General features: G+C 44.9%; 1 protein-coding gene and 1 pseudogene across 1 annotated transcript; both read left to right on the plus strand.

Annotated features, from left to right (window-relative positions):
* LOC115108777 (cilia- and flagella-associated protein 57-like) overlaps window positions 1–17,360 on the plus strand; it is a 56,517-nt pseudogene extending 39,157 nt beyond the window's left edge.
* Window positions 11,553–24,193, plus strand: LOC115108667 (transmembrane protein 125). The gene is given in 3 exon segments (XM_029633254.2): window positions 11,553–12,412; window positions 22,350–23,182; window positions 23,185–24,193. Coding segments are annotated over 2 exon segments (678 nt in total). The 5' UTR covers window positions 11,553–12,412; window positions 22,350–22,671; the 3' UTR covers window positions 23,352–24,193.
* Window positions 24,194–24,519: the final 326 nt, after the last annotated feature.

Below are 24,519 nucleotides of genomic sequence, written 5' to 3' on the forward strand. Positions count from 1 at the left end.
CCAATTTATAACCATCCCCTCCGTCCAAATCAATTTATAACCATCCCCTCCATCCAAATCAATTTATAACCACCCCCAACCCCTCCATCCAAATCAATTTATAACCCCCCAACCCCTCCATCCAAACCAATTTATAACCATCCTCCATCCAAATCAATGTATAACCATCCCCTCCATCCAAATCCATAACCACCCCCAACCCCTCCCTCCAAATCAATTTATAACCCCCAACCCCTCCATCCAAACCAATTTATAATCCTCCCCCAACCCCTCCATCCAAACCAATTTATAACCACCCCCAACCCCTCCCTCCAAATCAATTTATAACCCCCCAACCCCTCCATCCAAACCAATTTATAACCCCCAACCCCTCCATCCAAATCAATTTATAACCCCCCAACCCCTCCATCCAAATCAATTTATAACCACCCCCAACCCCTCCATCCAAATCAATTTATACCCCCAAACCCCCTCCATCCAAATCAATTTATAACCATCCTCCATCCAAATCATTTTATAACCCCCAACCCCTCCATCCAAACCAATTTATAACCCCCAACCCCTCCCTCCAAACCAATTTATAACCACCCTCCATCCAAATCAATTTATAACCACCCCCACCCCCTCCATCCAAATCAATTTATAACCATCCTCCATCCAAATCAATTTATAACCATCCTCCATCCAAATCAATTTATAACCACCCCCACCCCTCCATCCAAATCAATTTATAACCATCCCCTCCATCCAAATCAATTTATAACCATCCCCTCCATCCAAATCCATTTATAACCCTCCCCATCCCCTCCATCCAAATTAATTTATAACCATCCCCTCCATCCAAATCAATGTATTACCATCCCCTCCATCCAAACCAATTTATAACCACCCCAACCCTCTATCCAAACCAATTTATAACCACCCCAACCCCCTATCCAAACCAATTTATAACCCCCCAACCCCTCTATCCAAACCAATTTATAACCCCCAACCCTCTATCCAAACCAATTTATAACCACCCCAACCCCTCTATCCAAATCAATTTATAACCACCCCAACCCCTCTATCCAAACCAATTTATAACCCCCCAACCCCTCCCTCCAAATCAATTTATAACCATCCCCTCCATCCAAATCAATTTATAACCACCCCACCCCCTCCATCCAAATTAATTTATAACCATCCCCTCCATCCAAATCAATTTATAACCACCCCCAACCCCTCCATCCAAATCAATTTATAACCATCCCCTCTATCCAAATCAATTTATAACCCCCCAACCCCTCCATCCAAACCAATTTATAACCATCCCTTCCATCCAAATCAATTTATAACCATCCTCCATCCAAATCAATTTATAACCATCCCCTCCTCCAAATCAATTTATAACCATCCCCTCCATCCAAATCCATTTATAATCCCCCCAACCCCCCATCCAAACCAATTTATAACCCCCCAACCCCCCATCCAAACCAATTTATAACCCCCCAACCCCCCATCCAAACCAATTTATAACCCCCCAACCCCCATCCAAACCAATTTATAACCCCCCAACCCCCCATCCAAACCAATTTATAACCCCCCAACCCCCATCCAAACCAATTTATAACCCCCAACCCCCCATCCAAACCATTTATAACCCCCCAACCCCCCATCCAAACCAATTTATAACCCCCCAACCCCCCATCCAAACCAATTTATAAACCCCCCAACCCCTCCATCCAAACCAATTTATAAATCCCCCCCAACCCCCCATCCAAACCAATTTATAACCACCCCCAACCCCTCCATCCAAATCAATTTATAACCATCCCTTCCATCCAAACCCATCCAAACCAATTTATAACCATCCTCCATCCAAACCAATTTATAACCATCCTCCATCCAAATCAATTTATAACCAACCCTCCATCCAAATCCAATTTATAACCATCCCTCCATCCCCAATTTATAAACCCCTCCATCCAAATCAATTTATAACCATCCCCTCCATCCAAACCAATTTATAACCATCCCCTCCATCCAAATCAATTTATAACCATCCCCTCCATCCAAATCAATTTATAACCACCCCCAACCCCTCCATCCAAATCAATTTATAACCCCCAACCCCTCCATCCAAACCAATTTATAACCATCCCCTCCATCCAAATCAATTTATAACCATCCCCTCCATCCAAATCAATTTATAACCACCCCCAACCCCTCCATCCAAATCAATTTATAACCCCCCCAACCCCTCCATCCAAACCAATTTATAACCATCCCCTCCATCCAAATCAATGTATAACCATCCCCTCCATCCAAATCAATTCATAACCACCCCAACCCCTCCTCCAAATCAATTTATAACCCCCCAACCCCTCCATCCAAACCAATTTATAATCCTCCCCCAACCCCTCCATCCAAACCAATTTATAACCACCCCCAACCCCTCCCTCCAAATCAATTTATAACCCCCCCCAACCCCTCCATCCAAACCAATTTATAACCCCCCAACCCCTCCATCCAAATCAATTTATAACCCCCCAACCCCTCCATCCAAATCAATTTATAACCACCCCCAACCCCTCCATCCAAATCAATTTATACCCCCAAACCCCTCCATCCAAATCAATTTATAACCATCCCCTCCATCCAAATCATTTTATAACCCCCAACCCCTCCATCCAAACCAATTTATAACCCCCCAACCCCTCCCTCCAAACCAATTTATAACCACCCCTCCATCCAAATCAATTTATAACCACCCCCACCCCCTCCATCCAAATCAATTTATAACCATCCCCTCCATCCAAATCAATTTATAACCATCCCCTCCATCCAAATCAATTTATAACCACCCCCACCCCCTCCATCCAAATCAATTTATAACCATCCCCTCCATCCAAATCAATTTATAACCATCCCCTCCATCCAAATCCATTTATAACCCTCCCCCATCCCCTCCATCCAAATTAATTTATAACCATCCCCTCCATCCAAATCAATTTATTACCATCCCCTCCATCCAAACCAATTTATAACCACCCCAACCCCTCCATCCAAATCAATTTATAACCACCCCAACCCCTCCATCCAAACCAATTTATAACCCCCCAACCCCTCTATCCAAACCAATTTATAACCCCCAACCCTCTATCCAAACCAATTTATAACCATCCCCTCCATCCAAACCATTTATAACCACCCCAACCCCTCTATCCAAACCAATTTATAACCCCCAACCCCTCCCTCCAAATCAATTTATAACCATCCCCTCCATCCAAATCAATTTATAACCACCCCCACCCCTCCATCCAAATTAATTTATAACCATCCCCTCCATCCAAATCAATTTATAACCACCCCCAACCCTCCATCCAAATCAATTTATAACCATCCCCTCCATCCAAATCAATTTATAACCCCCCAACCCCTCCATCCAAACCAATTTATAACCATCCCTTCCATCCAAATCAATTTATAACCATCCCCTCCATCCAAATCAATTTATAACCATCCCCTCCATCCAAATCAATTTATAACCATCCCCTCCATCCAAATCCATTTATAATCCCCCCAACCCCCATCCAAACCAATTTATAACCCCCCAACCCCCCATCCAAACCAATTTATAACCCCCCAACCCTCCATCCAAACCAATTTATAACCCCCCCCCCATCCAAACCAATTTATAACCCCCCCAACCCCCCATCCAAACCAATTTATAACCATCCTTCCATCCAAACCAATTTATAACCCCCCAACCCCCCATCCAAACCAATTTATAACCCCCCCAACCCCCCCATCCAAACCAATTTATAACCCCCCAACCCCTCCATCCAAACCAATTTATAACCATCCCTTCCATCCAAACCAATTTATAACCACCCCCAACCCCTCCATCCAAATCAATTTATAACCATCCCTTCCATCCAAACCAATTTATAACCATCCTCCATCCAAACCAATTTATAAATCCCCTCCATCCAAATCAATTTATAACCACCCCCAACCCCTCCATCCAAATCAATTTATAACCATCCCCTCCATCCAAACCAATTTATAACCATCCTCCATCCAAATCAATTTATAACCATCCCCTCCATCCAAATCAATTTATAACCACCCCAACCCCTCCATCCAAATCAATTTATAACCCCCCAACCCCTCCATCCAAACCAATTTATAACCATCCCCTCCATCCAAATCAATGTATAACCATCCCCTCCATCCAAATCAATTTATAACCACCCCCAACCCCTCCATCCAAATCAATTTATAACCCCCCCCCCAACCCCTCCATCCAAACCAATTTATAACCATCCCCTCCATCCAAATCAATGTATAACCATCCCCTCCATCCAAATCAATTCATAACCACCCCAACCCCTCCCTCCAAATCAATTTATAACCCCCCAACCCCTCCATCCAAACCAATTTATAATCCTCCCCCAACCCCTCCATCCAAACCAATTTATACCCCAACCCCCTCCATCCAAATCAATTTATAACCCCCCAACCCCTCCATCCAAACCAATTTATAACCCCCCAACCCCTCCATCCAAATCAATTTATAACCCCCCAACCCCTCCATCCAAATCAATTTATAACCACCCCAACCCTCCATCCAAATCAATTTATACCCCCAAACCCCTCCATCCAAATCAATTTATAACCATCCCCTCCATCCAAATCATTTTATAACCCCCAACCCCTCCATCCAAACCAATTTATAACCCCCCAACCCCTCCTCCAAACCAATTTATAACCACCCCTCCATCCAAATCAATTTATAACCACCCCCACCCCCTCCATCCAAATCAATTTATAACCATCCCCTCCATCCAAATCAATTTATAACCATCCCCTCCATCCAAATCAATTTATAACCACCCCCACCCCTCCATCCAAATCAATTTATAACCATCCCCTCCATCCAAATCAATTTATAACCCCCCCATCCCCTCCATCCAAATTAATTTATAACCATCCCCTCCATCCAAATCAATTTATAACCATCCCCTCCATCCAAATCAATTTATAACCATCCCCTCCATCCAAATCAATTTATAAACCCCCACCCCTCCATCCAAATCAATTTATAACCATCCCCTCCATCCAAATCCATTTATAACCCTCCCCATCCCCTCCATCCAAATTAATTTATAACCATCCCCTCCATCCAAATCAATGTATTACCATCCCCTCCATCCAAACCAATTTATAACCACCCCAACCCCTCTATCCAAACCAATTTATAACCCCCAACCCCTCCTCCAAACCAATTTATAACCACCCCTCCATCCAAATCAATTTATAACCACCCCCACCCCTCCATCCAAATCAATTTATAACCATCCCTCCATCCAAATTAATTTATAACCATCCCCTCCATCCAAATCAATTTATTACCATCCCCTCCATCCAAACCAATTTATAACCACCCCAACCCCTCTATCCAAACCAATTTATAACCACCCCAACCCTCTATTCAAACCAATTTATAACCACCCCCAACCCCTCCATCCAAATCAATTTATAACCATCCCTTCCATCCAAACCAATTTATAACCATCCAAACCAATTTATAACCATCCCCTCCATCCAAACCAATTTATAACCATCCCCTCCATCCAAACCAATTTATAACCATCCTCCATCCAAACCAATTTATAACCATCCCTCCATCCAAATAAATTTATAACCATCCCTCCATCCAAATCCATTTATAACCCCCCAACCCCTCCATCCAAATCAATTTATAACCATCCCCTCTATCCAAATCAATTTATAACCCCCTCCATCCAAACCAATTTATAACCATCCCTTCCATCCAAATCAATTTATAACCAACCCCTCCATCCAAATTAATTTATAACCATCCACTCCATCCAAACCAATTTATAACCACCCCAACCCCTCCATCCAAACCAATTTATAACCACCCCCAACCCCTCCATCCAAATCAATTTATAACCATCCCTTCCATCCAAACCAATTTATAACCATCCCCTCCATCCAAACCAATTTATAACCATCCCCTCCATCCAAATCAATTTATAACCACCCCCAACCCCTCCATCCAAATCAATTTATAACCCCCATCCCCTCCATCCAAACCAATTTATAACCATCCCTCCATCCAAATCAATTTATAACCATCCCCTCCATCCAAATCAATTTATAACCACCCCCAACCCCTCCATCCAAATCAATTTATAACCCCCCCATCCCCTCCATCCAAACCAATTTATAACCATCCCCTCCGTCCAAATCAATTTATAACCATCCCCTCCATCCAAATCAATTTATAACCACCCCCAACCCCTCCATCCAAATCAATTTATAACCCCCATCCCCTCCATCCAAATCAATTTATAACCATCCCCTCCATCCAAATCAATTTATAACCATCCCCTCCATCCAAATCAATTTATAACCATCCCCTCCATCCAAATTAATTTATAACCATCCCCTCCATCCAAATCAATGTATTACCATCCCCTCCATCCAAACCAATTTATAACCCCCCAACCCCCATCCAAACCAATTTATAACCATCCTCCAATCTATTCAAACCAATTTATAACCACCCCCAACCCCTCCATCCAAATCAATTTATAACCATCCCTTCCATCCAAACCAATTTATAACCATCCAAACCAATTTATAACCATCCCCTCCATCCAAACCAATTTATAACCATCCCCTCCATCCAAATCAATTTATAACCATCCCCTCCATCCAAATCCATTTATAACCCCCCCCCAACCCCTCCATCCAAACCAATTTATAACCATCCCCTCCATCCAAATCAATTTATAACCACCCCAACCCCTCCATCCAAATCAATTTATAACCATCCCTTCCATCCAAATCAATTTATAACCCCCCCAACCCCTCCATCCAAATTAATTTATAACCATCCACTCCATCCAAACCAATTTATAACCACCCCAACCCCTCCATCCAAACCAATTTATAACCACCCCCAACCCCTCCATCCAAATCAATTTATAACCATCCCTTCCATCCAAACCAATTTATAACCATCCCCTCCATCCAAACCAATTTATAACCATCCCCTCCATCCAAATCAATTTATAACCACCCCCAACCCCTCCATCCAAATCAATTTATAACCCCCATCCCCTCCATCCAAACCAATTTATAACCATCCCTCCATCCAAATCAATTTATAACCATCCCCTCCATCCAAATCAATTTATAACCACCCCCAACCCCTCCATCCAAATCAATTTATAACCCCCCAACCCCTCCATCCAAACCAATTTATAACCATCCCCTCCATCCAAATCAATGTATAACCATCCCCTCCATCCAAATCAATTCATAACCACCCCCAACCCCTCCCTCCAAATCAATTTATAACCCCCCAACCCCTCCATCCAAACCAATTTATAATCCTCCCCCAACCCCTCCATCCAAACCAATTTATAACCCCCCAACCCTCCTCCAAATCAATTTATAACCCCCCCCAACCCCTCCATCCAAACCAATTTATAACCCCCCCAACCCCTCCATCCAAATCAATTTATAACCCCCAACCCCTCCATCCAAATCAATTTATAACCACCCCCAACCCCTCCATCCAAATCAATTTATAACCATCCCCTCCATCCAAATCATTTTATAACCCCCAACCCCTCCATCCAAACCAATGTATAACCCCCCAACCCCTCCCTCCAAACCAATTTATAACCACCCTCCATCCAAATCAATTTATAACCACCCCAACCCCTCCATCCAAATGAATTTATAACCATCCCCTCCATCCAAATCAATTTATAACCATCCCCTCCATCCAAATCCATTTATAACCATCCCCTCCATCCCATCCCTCCATCCAAACCAATTTATAACCACCCCAACCCCTCCATCCAAACCAATTTATAAACCATCCCCTCTATCCAAATCAATTTATAACCCCCAACCCCTCCATCCAAACCAATTTATAACCATCCCTTCCATCCAAACCAATTTATAACCATCCATCCAAATCAATTTATAACCATCCCCTCCATCCAAACCAATTTATAACCATCCCCTCCATCCAAATCAATTTATAACCATCCCTTCCATCCAAACCAATTTATAACCATCCCCTCCATCCAAACCAATTTATAACCATCCCCTCCATCCAAATCAATTTATAACCACCCCAACCCCTCCATCCAAATCAATTTATAACCCCCCATCCCCTCCATCCAAACCAATTTATAACCAACCCCTCCATCCAAATCAATTTATAACCATCCCTTCCATCCAAATCAATTTATAACCACCCCCAACCCCTCCATCCAAATCAATTTATAACCATCCAACCCCTCCATCCAAACCAATTTATAACCATCCCCTCCATCCAAATCAATTATAACCATCCCTTCCATCCAAACCAATTTATAACCATCAACCCCTCCATCCAAATCAATTTATAACCCCCAACCCCTCCATCCAAACCAATTTATAATCCTCCCCCAACCCCTCCATCCAAACCAATTTATAACCACCCCCAACCCCTCCCTCCAAATCAATTTATAACCCCCCAACCCCTCCATCCAAACCAATTTATAACCCCCAACCCCTCCATCCAAATCAATTTATAACCCCCCAACCCCTCCATCCAAATCAATTTATAACCACCCCCAACCCCTCCATCCAAATCAATTTATACCCCCCAAACCCCTCCATCCAAATCAATTTATAACCATCCCCTCCATCCAAATCATTTTATAACCCCCAACCCCTCCATCCAAACCAATTTATAACCCCCCAACCCCTCCCTCCAAACCAATTTATAACCACCCCCTCCATCCAAATCAATTTATAACCACCCCCAACCCCTCCATCCAAATCAATTTATAACCATCCCCAACCCCTCCCTCCAAATCAATTTATAACCACCCCCAACCCCTCCATCCAAATCAATTTATAACCACCCCATCCCCTCCATCCAAATCAATTTATAACCACCCCCAACCCCTCCCTACAAATCAATTTATAACCCCCAACCCCTCCATCCAAATCAATTTATAACCACCCCCAACCCCTCCATCCAAATCAATTTATACCCCCAAACCCCTCCATCCAAATCAATTTATAACCATCCCCTCCATCCAAATCATTTTATAACCCCCAACCCCTCCATCCAAACCAATTTATAACCCCCCCAACCCCTCCCTCCAAACCAATTTATAACCACCCCTCCATCCAAACCAATTTATAACCCCTCAACCCCTCCATCCAATCCAATTTATAACCACCCCCAACCCTCCCTCCAAATCAATTTATAACCCCCCAACCCTCCATCCAAATCAATTTATAACCCCCCAACCCCTCCATCCAAACCAATTTATAACCCCCTCAACCCCTCCATCCAATCCAATTTATAACCACCCCCAACCCCTCCCTCCAAATCAATTTATAACCCCCCAACCCCTCCATCCAAATCAATTTATAACCACCCCCAACCCCTCCATCCAAATCAATTTATAACCCCCATCCCCTCCATCCAAACCAATTTATAACCATCCCCTCCGTCCAAATCAATTTATAACCATCCCCTCCATCCAAATCAATTTATAACCACCCCCAACCCCTCCATCCAAATCAATTTATAACCCCCCCAACCCCTCCATCCAAACCAATTTATAACCATCCCCTCCATCCAAATCAATGTATAACCATCCCCTCCATCCAAATCAATTCATAACCACCCCCAACCCCTCCCTCCAAATCAATTTATAACCCCCAACCCCTCCATCCAAACCAATTTATAATCCTCCCCCAACCCCTCCATCCAAACCAATTTATAACCACCCCCAACCCCTCCCTCCAAATCAATTTATAACCCCCCCAACCCCTCCATCCAAACCAATTTATAACCCCCAACCCCTCCATCCAAATCAATTTATAACCCCCCAACCCCTCCATCCAAATCAATTTATAACCACCCCCAACCCCTCCATCCAAATCAATTTATAACCACCCCCAACCCCTCCATCCAAATCAATTTATAACCATCCCCTCCATCCAAATCATTTTATAACCCCCAACCCCTCCATCCAAACCAATTTATAACCCCCCCAACCCCTCCCTCCAAACCAATTTATAACCACCCCCTCCATCCAAATCAATTTATAACCACCCCCAACCCCTCCATCCAAATCAATTTATAACCATCCCCAACCCCTCCCTCCAAATCAATTTATAACCACCCCCAACCCCTCCATCCAAATCAATTTATAACCACCCCCATCCCCTCCATCCAAATCAATTTATAACCACCCCCAACCCCTCCCTACAAATCAATTTATAACCCCCCAACCCCTCCATCCAAACCAATTTATAACCCCCTCAACCCCTCCATCCAATCCAATTTATAACCACCCCCAACCCCTCCTCCAAATCAATTTATAACCCCCCCCCAACCCCTCCATCCAAATCTATTTATAACCCCCCAACCCCTCCATCCAAACCAATTTATAACCCCCAACCCCTCCATCCAAATACATTTATAACCCCCCAACCCCTCCATCCAAATACATTTATAACCCCCCAAATCTATTTATAACCCCCACCCCAACCCCTCCATCCAAACCAATTTATAACCCCCCAACCCCTCCATCCAAATCAATTTATAACCCCCCAACCCCTCCATCCAAATCAATTTATAACCCCCCAACCCCTCCATCCAAATCAATTTATAACCCCCCAACCCCTCCATCCAAATCAATTTATAACCCCCCCCAACCCCTCCATCCAAACCAATTTATAACCCCGCCCAACCCCTCCATCCAAATCTATTTATAACCCCCCAACCCCTCCATCCAAATCAATTTATAACCCCCCAACCCCTCCATCCAAATACATTTATAACCCCCAACCCCTCCATCCAAATCAATTTATAACCCCCCAACCCCTCCATCCAAATCAATTTATAACCCCCCAACCCCTCCATCCAAACCAATTTATAACCCCCCCAACCCCTCCATCCAAATCTATTTATAACCCCCCAACCCCTCCATCCAAACCAATTTATAACCCCCCAACCCCTCCATCCAAATCAATTTATAACCCCCCCAACCCCTCCATCCAAATCAATTTATACCCCCCCCCCAACCCCTCCATCCAAACCAATTTATAACCCCCCAACCCCTCCATCCAAACCAATTTATAACCCCCAACCCCTCCATCCAAATCTATTTATAACCCCCAACCCCTCCATCCAAATCAATTTATAACCCCCCCAACCCCTCCATCCAAATACATTTATAACCCCCAACCCCTCCATCCAAATACATTTATAACCCCCCAACCCCTCCATCCAAATCTATTTATAACCCCCCCAACCCCTCCATCCAAATCAATTTATAACCATCCCCTCTATCCAAATCAATTTATAACCCCCCAACCCCTCCATCCAAATCAATTTATAACCTCCCCCAACCCCTCCATCCAAACCAATTTATAACCCCCCCCAACCCCTCCATCCAAACCAATTTATAACCCCCCCAACCCCTCCATCCAAATCAATTGAAGGGACTTGTAAATAAAAAGGAAAACAATTCATATTTGAGGGTTAATATAACATAAAATATATATATATTTTAAATGAGATTGGGATTTCCAAAAGTGAATGGAGGGTGTTATTGGCAGGGTCAAATCAAAGCATTGTCAGACTGGAAATTATTATTTTTTTATGACAAACTATTAATTAACAAGAACAATTGACATTGTTGTGCATGCTAAACAGTCTACTCCTAATGGCTTGTCAGTAGGCTAGCATATTTGTGTTTTATTAATGCGTGTGCGTGCGTTTTTACGGGACCTGTTTGTCAACTGCTAGGATATTCCTTCGTATTATCACCATAATAATAGGAAGTGGCAAAAACGGTAAGCCTATCATTCTCTAGACTTTTTAAAAAGTACTGGGCAAATCTATTTTGTCTGTCTGCTAGGTGCTATCCCAACGGCGCACATCCCCTTCATGAGAAGTGTTTATAATTTAAGGCTGGCGCGCGGGCTTTCCCCATGGGACGCCAGCGAAAGGTCGCGCGCTGCTCTGTAGCCTACTGATGCGCTTTCCCCTCCCTACCAGCGTCGCCTCTGCGTGCGGTGACCACACCTGCAACCGGGAAAGTCCGCTAGACCTGCGCACGGTTCAGTGAGCGCGAGAGGCACACACAATCACCATCGGAGGCTCCACATCGGAGAAAGGTAGTCAGTCTAGTCAGAATTATGTTGATTATTGAGACTATACTGTTTCAAACCGTCCTTTCACGCACCAAACGCGCGGCATATGGTTTAGATTTGGAAATACCTCCCGGCGCAGGAACGGAGATTTGTGGAGTCGTTCCGTTTCGAGGATGAATAGCGACTGGGAATGTGCCAGCACCACGCACAGGTAAACAGCATATAGACAGAATACAAATGCTAGACAGTGCATGGATCACACACTCGATATGATGAAGCCGAGCCACCTGAAGGTGACTAGGCTAAATAACTTTCTTGACATTGTTCCACCTTTTATAGTTCGGTTCTAGGCTAGCTACTTATTTGAATTATCAAGCAAGATCATTTGAGCTGAATATAAATAGCCTAGTTTACTGTCATAACGTGTCGTGATCTGTCATCTGTCATCATATGACAGTGTCATATAGCATTATGACAGTGTTACGTATGACAGCCATAGGTAATGTGTTGCTGTATGTTTGTTGTAACCATGTCACCATACTGTTGAGACAATCATCCCATAGAGCCAGAGTAGGCTACATTGGAGAGTTTAGCTCACTGCAGTTGCCACATTGAATACAAATAGCCCTTTTGTATTTTCTTAAAGCCTCTAAGCATATTTTCTGATAGATATCTCCCATGAAAGGACAGTGAAGCTCGTAATTTTAGAATTTGTCAACATTTAGTGGGAAATTGGTCACATACTTGGTCCACCCCCCCATGAAGGAATTCATTTCCAGAAGTTTGATCATGGTTATTGGCTGTTTGACTGAAGTTTTCATTCATATTTTCGAGCCTGACTTGACCCTTGACCATAAGAGATATTAAACATTGCATAAAAAAAACCAGTAATGTATTTAAAAACCAAAACATACTCCTGACTATTCTTACAACCATCATGCAAATAACACAATTATAGTTGAATCTATTTTCAGACACATTTTTGTGAAGCTGTAAAGACTGAAATAGCTGAATAAATATGAACCTTTTATTGCCAGACAGAATGGGTGTAACAGCTTTTGTGGAGGACTGAACTGTCCAGTTTTATTTATTTATTCAGGCCAACCAGGATTTCCTATACTGTAACTAGTTCCTGCCAATATCACACCTTAAGTTTTGAACCCAAGTGTTAGTGTTGGCCTCTAAACACTGTTGTAGCTATTTCCACTTGTATATACCATACAAAACACAAGTCAGTGATGTTGTGAAAAATCCATCTAGCATATACTTGTGTAACAGTAAATAACTATACCTAGGAGTGACCTCTCCATTGTCGTTCCCTGCTATCTCATGATCAATATACATAACATAGTCTCACCAATAAACTAAAAGGCGAGTGAGGGAACGAGGGATGGAGTGAGTGTGTGACTAAGCGCATGCATGTGTGTGCCAGCGGAGGCTGGTGAGGGGAGGATGGCTCATAATAATGCCAGGAAACCATGTGTTTGATGTATTTGAGAGAGTGCAGGAGAGAGGGTGAGTGTGAGAGAGAGACAGAAGGTGAGAGAGCGAGAGTGTGGAACCCAGCCCCGTGAGGATCAGGTTCTATCTGGAATCCAGCCCCGTGAGGATCAGGTTCTATCTGGAACCCAGGCTCCTGTTTCTCATAGAGCAGGGATGTTTGAATATGTTGAAGGCCGCCTCCGAACCCATACAATAAAAAAAAAATAATGGCGGACAACAAAAGGTAAACATGTTTATTGTCGTCAGCAGAATGGAGCGAGGCAAGGGGGACGCGAGTGCATGTTAATTGGTGATTTGATTAGGGTTTTAATATTGGAGCTGTGCTCAATGAAGGCAGGCAGGCTCAGGCTGGCCACTACAGAGAGGAGAGTGTACATCCGAGTGGGCAGCTATAGGAGAAACTATCAGCAAAACCACATCAAGGACAGGAAACAGTCTGCATTCAAGGGAGGAAAATACTGTATGCAAATGAAAAGTCAAGTGCAAAAAAATGTCAGACTCGCTTTAGATTATGTTGTGTTGGTGTTCTGTTTTTTTCCCAATTCTGTTCTTATCTATATTCTATTCTTCTTTCCATCCAGTTTGTGACTGATGCAGGCAAGCTACTGTAGAGCCAGGTGGCTGAGGTCTCGGCAGGGAGTCAGTGCAAGCTGAGAGGGGTAGTAACATCACTAGGTCCTGCTGAAGAGAGATTGAAAACAACATCAGGTACAGGACCAGGGGGGAGAACAGCGGGGGAGACAAGTGTTTCCTTGTGCTGTTAGTTGTATTAGTATTTGCTATCAAGCACACAGTCCACAATTAAAATAGCATTAAGCCCAACTGAGTTGGTGTGTCTGCCAATTGTCCCCTCACCGTGCCTGGCCACAGAGAGGGTCCCGAGGCCCCTGACTGGCTGGACTGTGACAGGAACATAGACACCGCCTGAATAATGAACCATTCAGAACCTCTCTCTCTCCACCCGCCACTCCTCCATCCAGCCCTGCCTAGCCTCATCCCCAGACGCCTGCCTGCCTCCAGCCCCAAGCAGCTCCAGGCTCCCGGCCCCCATGGAGCTTGGCACTGATGCCCAGCGCAAAAACAGATGGTGCCAATCCTGACCCCTCTCGTCACCGATGGACAGGAACAGGAAGAGGAGGAGGCACTGTTGCCACGGCAACTCCTGGCCACACATCCTCTCCAAGGGCCTCAGGTAAACACATTCACACAACAGGACCAAGGCGAGGACCCCGTTTGTGTCATAGTCAGCCAACTCATTGCCTGTGAGACTTCAACACGACCAGACTTTTTTTCTGTAGGCGTCCAATTCCATGCCTGCTTGGACTGTATGAGAATGTGCTGATGGACCAGGACCAGTGCAGGAACGTGACATCAGTTTACTGAAAGCCAATGAAACTCCATCCTGTCGGGGACTGCTCCTCTTTCCCTGCTGGCTGGCCTGGGCTCTCAGGCCTGGATTAATTATTAAAGGGACCCCTCAGTACTGCTGGTAGCTCTAAAGGCCTCTTTAAACACCTGCTGATCGGCGGGAGTGGTGTGTCGGTTCAAACCCTGCAGAGAGGAAGTAGGGACAAGCAGTTTCAGCCGTTTGACTGCAGATCAAAGCAAAGCTTCTGCAACTGTCTGGCTCCCTTGGCTCTCATCTCCTCCTGTCAGAAGTAAAACAACTACCATTTTGTTTATTTTGTTCTTATGTGAACCCATGAATAATTGATCTACAGATTGATTATAATGGCAAATTCCTATTTTAAAAGAACAGAACTTCAACATAAAATGAGACACTAATGACTTGGTGGGATGAATTCAGCAGGGCCAAATAACATAGGGAATACAGTGTCCATAAAGCATAGCTCCTCTGTCGAGTTGACCAACAGACCAACCTTCAGACCTTTTAAAAAACTGAACCGAAAAGAGGTCTTACTAACTGATTCTCAAGGTTTTACGATTATCTGAGGGTTTTCATCATCATTATCACAGAGCAAATTTGCATTAACTGAAATATGCTGCTCTGCATATAACCGTCATCAACCTTGCTAGGTGCTGCAGACGTTTGAGGGAAGTCATTGTCTGCCTCTGTGCCTGTGCGAAATACAGAAGAGACAGACTAGAGAATAGCTCACACAGAGGAGCAGATGATGAAGGTTTTTATGATGAGGCCTCTGGTATCTGTGATGTGAAGGAGAGGTCCTATCAGCTCTGATAAGAGAGCAGGCAGAAAGCCTCTAAACAAGAGAGGAGAATGAGGAGAGAGAGAGTGTGTGTGGGTTAGTGCTGAGCGATTAGTGCTTTTTGAGGTCGGTTTGGTTTAAAACAAATAATCACGTTTTTCAATTTTGGTTTCGATAAATATAAAATATTCGTTTTTTAAATTAATTATGAAATATGAGCTTGAAATAATTTTAGAGCTTTTGAATTTAAATTCCAAAGCCAAATATATTTAGAACATTCAATTGTCTCTAACACAGAATAAAGCAATGAATGAGCCCCATGATGTGACTGCCAATTACTGCTTAGCACTTATTAACAATAATGAATTCACATTTCTTTAATATATTACTACATTTTTTATTTAATGATCTAATTTTTTCATTTCTTTATGTCGTCATCTCATCTCTGCTCAGGCAGTAGCAGCCAGACAACCATCTAGCATTATCCCTGTGCTCCCCAACGAGCTAAGCTCCCCAGTCTTAGCTAGCGAAAAAGGGTAGCCCCTGATCATTGGGTTGCCACAGCTGCCCATGCTGCAGAGCTGTCTGCTACAACTGTCAATCGGTTAGTAAAGCTATATGTCCCAAACTGTCTGTCTATCTCTGTTGTTGCTGTGTTGTACATTCCTCTCTCATGCGGTCTGTGTGCAGCTCCAGGAAGAATAGGCTAAATAGATTCTGGTCATTGTGGTTAACAGGGTTGGGGAGTAGTGAACTACATTTAGTTCAATTAGTAATTTTGCAGTAGCCTGGTGGTGGTTGAGCTAAATTCAAAATCTTGGTAGTGTTTTGAGTAGTTAATAAATGTTTTTGCGGTGTCGCTAACAACAAACTACACCCTTCTTTTTATGCAAAAATAAAATATGAGTGAACTAAGCAAGAATTTCTTTTAATTTTTGTCATCAGACCTGCCTAATTCTCACTTGAAATATAGTTGTGTTTAATAGCTAAATTGCACATTCGGTTACAGTTTGTTTTAATCGCTTTGGTACTATTTTCACAAGCTTGTGGTGAATTTGATACATTTTTTGTACAAAATGCCAAATTAGTCACAGTTGTAACTTTGTGCATTCATTTTGTTTGTAGACATCTTTCACCACACAACCATTGATCCCGAATATAAGGTTACTGTGAAATATAATGAGTATATAATGACACAAGGCGAGATTCAGATGCAGACACAGGTGGAAGATTAGAGTCTCTGATATTTATTTAATAGCGAGGGAAAGGCAAGAGGCAGGGTGAGGACAGGCAAGAGTTCATAATCAGGTTCAAACGGTATAGGGCGGCTGGCAGGCTCGAGGTCGGGGGCAGGCAGAATGGTCAGGCAGGCGGGCTCAGTGTCAAGGCAGGCAGAATGGTCAGGCAGGCGGGCTCAGTGTCAGGGCAGGCAGAATGGTCAGGCAGGCGGGCTCAGTGTCAGGGCAGGCAGAATGGTCAGGGCAGGCAGAATGGCTCAGTGTCAGGGCAGGCAGAATGGTCAGGGCAGGCAGAATGGTCAGGCAGGCAGAATGGTCAGGCAGGCGGGCTCAGTGTCAGGGCAGGCAGAATGGTCAGGCAGGCGGGCTCAGTGTCAGGGCAGGCAGAATGGTCAGGCAGGCAGAAGGGCTCAGTGTCAGGGCAGGCAAAAGGTCAGAACCGGAAGGACTAGAAAAACAGAAGCTTGTAATTTACAGTACATTACACTGTTGTGGGCTATACACTTGCACTACCCATCAAAATGTACTGAATTACATTTCCACAATTTATATCATTGGTGTGATCATTGAATACATCTTCAACAATCATAGATGCAATTTATTTATTTATATACACAGAGCATTCAGAAAGTATTCAGACCCCTTGACTTTTTCTAATTTTTTTATGTTACAACCTTATTCTAAAATTGATTAAATTGTTTTTTTCCCCTCAATCTACACACAATACCCCATAATGACAAAGCAATTATTATTTTATTTTTTCACATTTTTTAATTTAAATAAATAAATAAATAAAAAATAAAAAAACAGAAATATAACATCTACATAAGTATTCAGACCGTTTACTCTGTTCTTTGTTGAATCACCTTTGGCATCAAGCCACATACATGGTTGTCCTGGAAGAACTTGCTTCCTTCTGCTCTGACAATGTTCCCCAACTCTGAGGATTGGTTTTTCCAGCAGGACAATGCTCCATGCCACACAGCCAGGTCAATCAAGGTGTGGATGAAGGACCACCAGATCAAGACCCTGTCATGGCCAGCCCAATCTCCAGACCTGAACCCCATTGAAAGCCTCTGGAATGTGATCAGGAGGAAGATGGATGGTCACAAGCCATTTAACAAAGCAGAGCTGCTTGAATTTCTGCACCAGGAGTGGCATAAAGTCACCCAACATCAATGTGAAAGACTGGTGGAGAGCATGCCAAGACACATAAAAGCTGTGATTGAAAATCAGGGTTATTCTACCAAATATTGATTTCTGAACTCTTCCTAAGTTAAAACAATTAGTATTGTGTTGTTTATAAATTAATATAAAACATATTTTCTTTGCGTTATTCGAGGTCTGACAACACTGCATATTTTTTGTTATTTTAACCAGTTGCAATTTTTTGCAAATATATGCTCTAAATGACTATTTTTATTTGGAATTTGGAAGAAATGTTGTAGGTAGTTCATTGAAAACAAAATGTTCATTTTACCCAAACACATCTATAAATAGTAAAACCAGAGAACTGATACTTTTGCAGTGGTCTCTTCATTTTTTCCCAGAGCTGTATATACTACATGACCAAAAGTATGTGGACACCTACTCGTTGAACGTCTCATTCCAAAATGATGGACATTAATATGGAGTTGGTCCCCCTTTTCCTGCTATAACAGCCTCCACTCTTCTCTGAAGGCTTTCCGCTAGATGTTGGAACATTGCTGTGGGGACTTGCTACCATTCATCAATGAGAGCGTTAGTGAGGTTGGGCACTGATGTTGGGCGATTTGGCTTGGCTCGCAGTCGGCATTCCAATTCATCCCAAAGGCATTCGATGGGGTTGAGGTCAGAGCTCTGTGCAGGCCAGTCAAGTTATTCCACACCTATCTCGACAAACCATTTCGTATGGACCTCGCTTTGTGCACAGGGTCATTGTCATACTGAACAGGAAAGGGCCTTCCCCAAACTGTTGCACAAAGTTGGAAGCACAGAATCGTGTAGAATGTCATTGTATGCTGTAGCATTGAGATTTCCCTTCACTGGAACTAAGGGGCCTAGCCCGAACCATGAAAAACAGCCCCAGACCATTATTCCTCCTCCACCAAACTTTACAGCATTGGGGCAGGTATCGTTCTCCTGGCATCAACCAAACCCAGATTCATCCATCACACTGCCAGATGGTGAAGGGTGATTCATCACTCCAGAGAACACGTTTCCACTACTCCAGAGTCCAATGGCGGCAAGCTTTACACCACTCCAGCCGTTGCTTGGCATTGCGCATGGTGATCTTAGGCTTGTGTGCGGCTGCTCGGCCATGGAAATCCATTTCATGAAGCTTCCGACTAAAAGTTATTGTGCTAACGTTGTTTCTAGAAGCAGTTTGGAACTCGGTAGTGAGTGTTGCAACCGAGGACAAAATTATTTTTACACTCTGCTCGCTTCAGCACCTGCCGGTCTTGTTCTGTGAGCTTGTGTGGCCTACCACTTCGCTGGTTGTTGTTGCTCCTAGAAGTTTCCACTTCACAATAACAGCACTTACAGTTGACAGGGGCAGCTTTTAGCAGGGCAGAAATTTGACGAACTGACTTGTTGGAAAGGTGGCATCCTATGACGGTGCCACATTGAAAGTCACTAAGCTCTTCAGTATGGGCAATTTTACTGCCAGTGTTTGTCTATGGAGATTGCATGGCTGTGTGCTCAATTGTATACACCTGTCAGCAGCGGGTGTGGCTGAAATAGCCAAATCCACTAATTTGAAGGGGTGTCCACATACTTTTAGCCATGTAGTGTAGTTTGGATGTAGTGAACTACTTTTTAAAAGTAACTCTAGTTAAGTGAACTATATTTTTCTTAAGTGTAGCTTAATGTCTTTCAGTGTGAAGTAATTGGTAGCTTGGCAAACTATATTTTCAGAGTAGCTTCCCCAACTCCGGTAGGTAATTACCACGTTTTCTGCGCTGAACTAGTTTGGATATTTGCCTTCGAAAACTCCCTACAGCATCTCACAGTTCGTTCTTGATTTTGATGTCTCTCGTGCTTGATAGGATTTCTCACTAGAGAAATGGCACGTTGAGCTCACAAGAAAACCAAACTAAGTGGACTTGGTTTGGATTACGTTGGGGAATTCAAGTAATTGAACCAACGTCAATCAAATAGTTGTTTAATAATCAGAAAATGTTTTTGTTAATCGCTCAGTGTGTGTGTGTGTGTGTGTGAGAGAGAAAATGTGTGTTTTGGTATGAGAGAGAAAAGCCAATTATATATGTGTGTGTGTTTTTATTGTTTTCATCCAGCTCATATGTCACCTCAATTACTGCCTTCTATTCCTGTTATACCTGTCAGTGGCATCAGGTCCAAACCTGCTGGGATTTAATTAGTGACTCAACAACACACACACTGTACCCCCCACATACACACACTGTACACCTCGTATACACATCCACCTCATAATTATGAACTGAAATGGCGTGGAGAAGCGGGAGTCCAAGAAACGCAATGCGCTCTGTTATTTAGTATCCCTTCACTTCACACCTAATGTGAACACCTTGTGACTCAGCTGTACTGTGTGTCATATCTCAGTGTGATGATCCCTGTGTGTTGATGAGGACTCAGCTCAACCTGCTGCTTGGAGGCTCAGACAGACTAGTAGTGTTCTGTTTGTGTCAGCAGACTAGACCAGGTCTGTTAGAGGACAGTTGTAATTCCTGTCAGAGAGCTGCTGCTGCTCTGTGCTCGCCTCGCTCAGTGCCTCGGCTCGCGCTATTGACTTTGATAGGAAAGGGGCTGTCAGACTTTTAAAGACAAGCTGTCTGTGCCCTGACCTTGAGAATCGCTGGGACTATAGGGACAGACCATTGATAAAAGGAGTCATACTTGAGCCCTGTTGTGAGGGGTGCTGTAGTCAGCGTTGCGCTGCCATCTTAGAAATATCACCTCGCAGGGGAATAAACAGGAGGTGGGACACAACACCGGACGAGAGCTGGGTGGCTAAACTAGCCTACGGGGTGGCTAAACTAGCCTACGGGGTGGTTAAACTAGCCTACGGGGTGGTTAAACTAGCCTACGGGATGGTTAAACTAGCCTACGAGGTGGCTAAACTAGCCTACGGGGTGGCTAAACTAGCCTTAGAGGGGTGGCTAAACTAGCCTACGAGGGGTGGCTAAACTAGCCTACGAGGGGTGGCTAAACTAGCCTACGAGGAGTGGCTAAACTAGCCTACGAGGGGTGGCTAAACTAGCCTACGAGGGGTGGCTAAACTAGCCTACGAGGGGTGGTTAAACTAGCCTACGAGGGGTGGTTAAACTAGCCTACGAGGGGTGGTTAAACTAGCCTACGAGGGGTGGTTAAACTAGCCTACGAGGGGTGGTTAAACTAGCCTACGAGGGGTGGTTAAACTAGCCTACGAGGGGTGGCTAAACTAGCCTACGGGGTGGCTAAACTAGCCTACGAGGTGGCAAACTAGCCTACGGGGGTGGCTAAACTAGCCTACGGGGGTGGCTAAACTAGCCTACGGGGGTGGCTAAACTAGCCGACGAGGGGTGGCTAAACTAGCCTACGGGGTGGCTAAACTAGCCTACGGGGTGGCTAAACTAGCCTACGAGGGGTGGCTAAACTAGCCTACGAGGGGTGGCTAAACTAGCCTACGAGGGGTGGCTAAACTAGCCTACGGGGTGGCTAAACTAGCCTACGGGGTGGCTAGTTGGTGGCTAAACTAGCCTACGGGGTGGCTAAACTAGCCGACGGGGGTGGCTAAACTAGCCGACGAGGGGTGGCTAAACTACTAAACTAGCCGACGAGGGGTGGCTAAACTAGCCGACGAGGGGTGGCTAAACTAGCCTACGAGGGGTGGCTAAACTAGCCTACGAGGGGTGGCTAAACTAGCCTACGAGGGGTGGCTAAACTAGCCTACGGGGTGGCTAAACTAGCCTACGGGGTGGCTAAACTAGCCTATGGGGTGCTGATCTACATACAGGAGTACACCATAAAGATGCTAGGCCTCTATCAGCTGCTAATCTAATAAACAACACACACACACACGTCTAAGAAGGGAGAGGGGTTTTCAGGTTGCATATTCAGCATTATGTTTTCAGTCCGTTCAAACACCTCTCTCTGCAGGATACCTCTGTTATATGGCAGGATCTCTAATGTTTAGAGCCCTGCTTTAAAGATTGCATATTCAGAAACGTGTGTGTGTGTGTGTGTGCGTGCGTGCATGTCAGGTGGCTCTAATGTCCCTTGTCTCTCCTCTCCCCAGGTATCCATCAGGTTGCATTTGGTCCCTGAGCTCTGAGGGTTCAGTGACAGGACATCCTCTCAGAGTGCAGTGGACTACCTGATGGACCCTCTGATCCACCAAGAGGACCTGTAATCAAGTGAGAAGGAACTGTGATCCGGTGAGGTGTCCAGTGATCCATCTGCTGTGATTCACTGAGGACTCTATTGAGATCCACTCAATATTTCCAGAGAGAAAGAACGGTGTTCCACTGAGAGTTCCAGTGATCCAGCTTGTAGAGTTAGAGAGTTCTAGGTAGGTAGAGTTCTCTGGTGAGCGTGTCTGTCAGGCTGGGAGGATCAGGATGCCAGAGCTGGAGGACTTCCCTCCGTCGCGGGGTGGCCAGCCGGCCGGCCCCGACCCTGCTCAGATCCAGCGCAGTGTTCTGGATGAACAGGTGGAGCTGTGGTGGTTCCGGGACCCGGCCAAGTCTCTGCTGTGCTACTGTGTGGCGGTCCTCCTCATCCTGGGCTGCGGCCTGGGTGGCGTGCTTCTCCTCTCCACCACCACCAGTTTCTCCAGTGACTGGCGCATGGGAGCGGGCATGGCCCTGTGTCTCTTAGCCCTGGCCGTCCTCCTCAAACAGCTCCTGAGCTCGGCCGTGCAGGACATGAACTGTGTGCGCAGTCGCAGGCGGATCGATATCCTTAAGAGCGGAGGGCTGTCGGATCTGTTAGTAGTGCTCATCACGGGGCTGTGTCTGGTGGTCTGTGGGGCTGTGCTGCTGAAGCTGGCTTTGGAGCACCACATGCCCCAGCCGGGCGTGGCCCTGAATGATATGTACATCTCTGGGGTGGTGTTGTTAGCTGGAGGGGGGCAGCGGTAGTGGGGGTAGGGGTGTACACAGGGGTGGTGATGCTGCTGGAGAGGACCAGGCCGGGCCGGAGGTTTAGGGACAGGGCTGTGGGGCTGTTCACTATCTCTGGACGACACATGGACCAGGGTAGGAGGGAGACCACCTCTAGCCTGGCTAACCTCATCTGACCACCAGAGACATGGGATGGGACAGGTAGCCCAGACAGGAGATGACTGCGACACTCATATGGACCAGATCTGATCTGTGGGAGATGCGCACTGGGGGAGGGTTGGAGCTTATTGGCCAGCTCTGGTTTGAGGTATGTGGCCTTGTAGTTTCTGGGCCACGTTTGTTCTGAATGTGGGCCACATCCACCTTGCTGTCAGGGAGGGACCAATGGACATCACATTTGAAAATGGCATTTTAGCATAATGGCCATCTTGGAAAGATACTATATGTTCATTGAGTTGTTGATTACCACAGCACCCCTGTGGTTCTTAAAACAATGGAATGTTGCAGGAACATGAAATACCATGAGGAATACAGAGCTGTGTCAACACATTATATTTTTACGGTTCAAGCATGGGCCATTTTATGAGCCCAGCAGAGCACCTTTCTATGATGTGGAATGAAGAGAATCCCAGTGACACTGCACAGACACCGGACACTGAACACGGTGCAGAGATAATGATTCAGAATGTGTCCAATGTAATAATAATAATATCACCCACTACAAAGCAGCAGGTGAAAAAGCTGCTGTAAGGAATAATCATATTATAGAATAATGTACCCAGCATCTCCAAACTTAATCAAAGTGATCAATGACACATTTAGTCACCTTTTCATGTCACAGGTTTACAGCAGTGTTGGGTGGGCAAAGACCTCCATAAGCAAGCTGTGTCATCACTCACTTTGCTTTGCAACGCTTACCAAGAATCTAAGGAGAACGTCCTGCATTGTTGCCATGGTTAAAGGGTACAATGTGGTTTCATTAAACAAAGCGTCTATGTGCTTGGATGCTGTTCTTGGATTTAAGTTGCTGTGTGTGTCTGGCCCTCGCACCTCCTTATCAGGCAGTGCATGTGAGCGGCCTGTTGCTCAGAGACAATAGGGGTCACTGAGGCGGCCATTGTTGTTGTACTGATGGTTGGGCACTCGGACAATGGACAGACTGTGGATCGTAAAAGGGCTGGCATCGCCCAGTACGGCTCACCCTTACCACCCTCTCTCTCTCACACACACACAGTATCGCCCAGTACGGCTCACCCTTACCACCCTCTCTCTCTCACACACACACAGCATCGCCCAGTACGGCTCACCCTTACCACCCTCTCTCTCTCACACACAGCATCGCCC

This window comes from Oncorhynchus nerka, linkage group LG24, assembly GCF_034236695.1.
Source record: "Oncorhynchus nerka isolate Pitt River linkage group LG24, Oner_Uvic_2.0, whole genome shotgun sequence".
NCBI classification, from domain to species: domain Eukaryota; kingdom Metazoa; phylum Chordata; class Actinopteri; order Salmoniformes; family Salmonidae; genus Oncorhynchus; species Oncorhynchus nerka.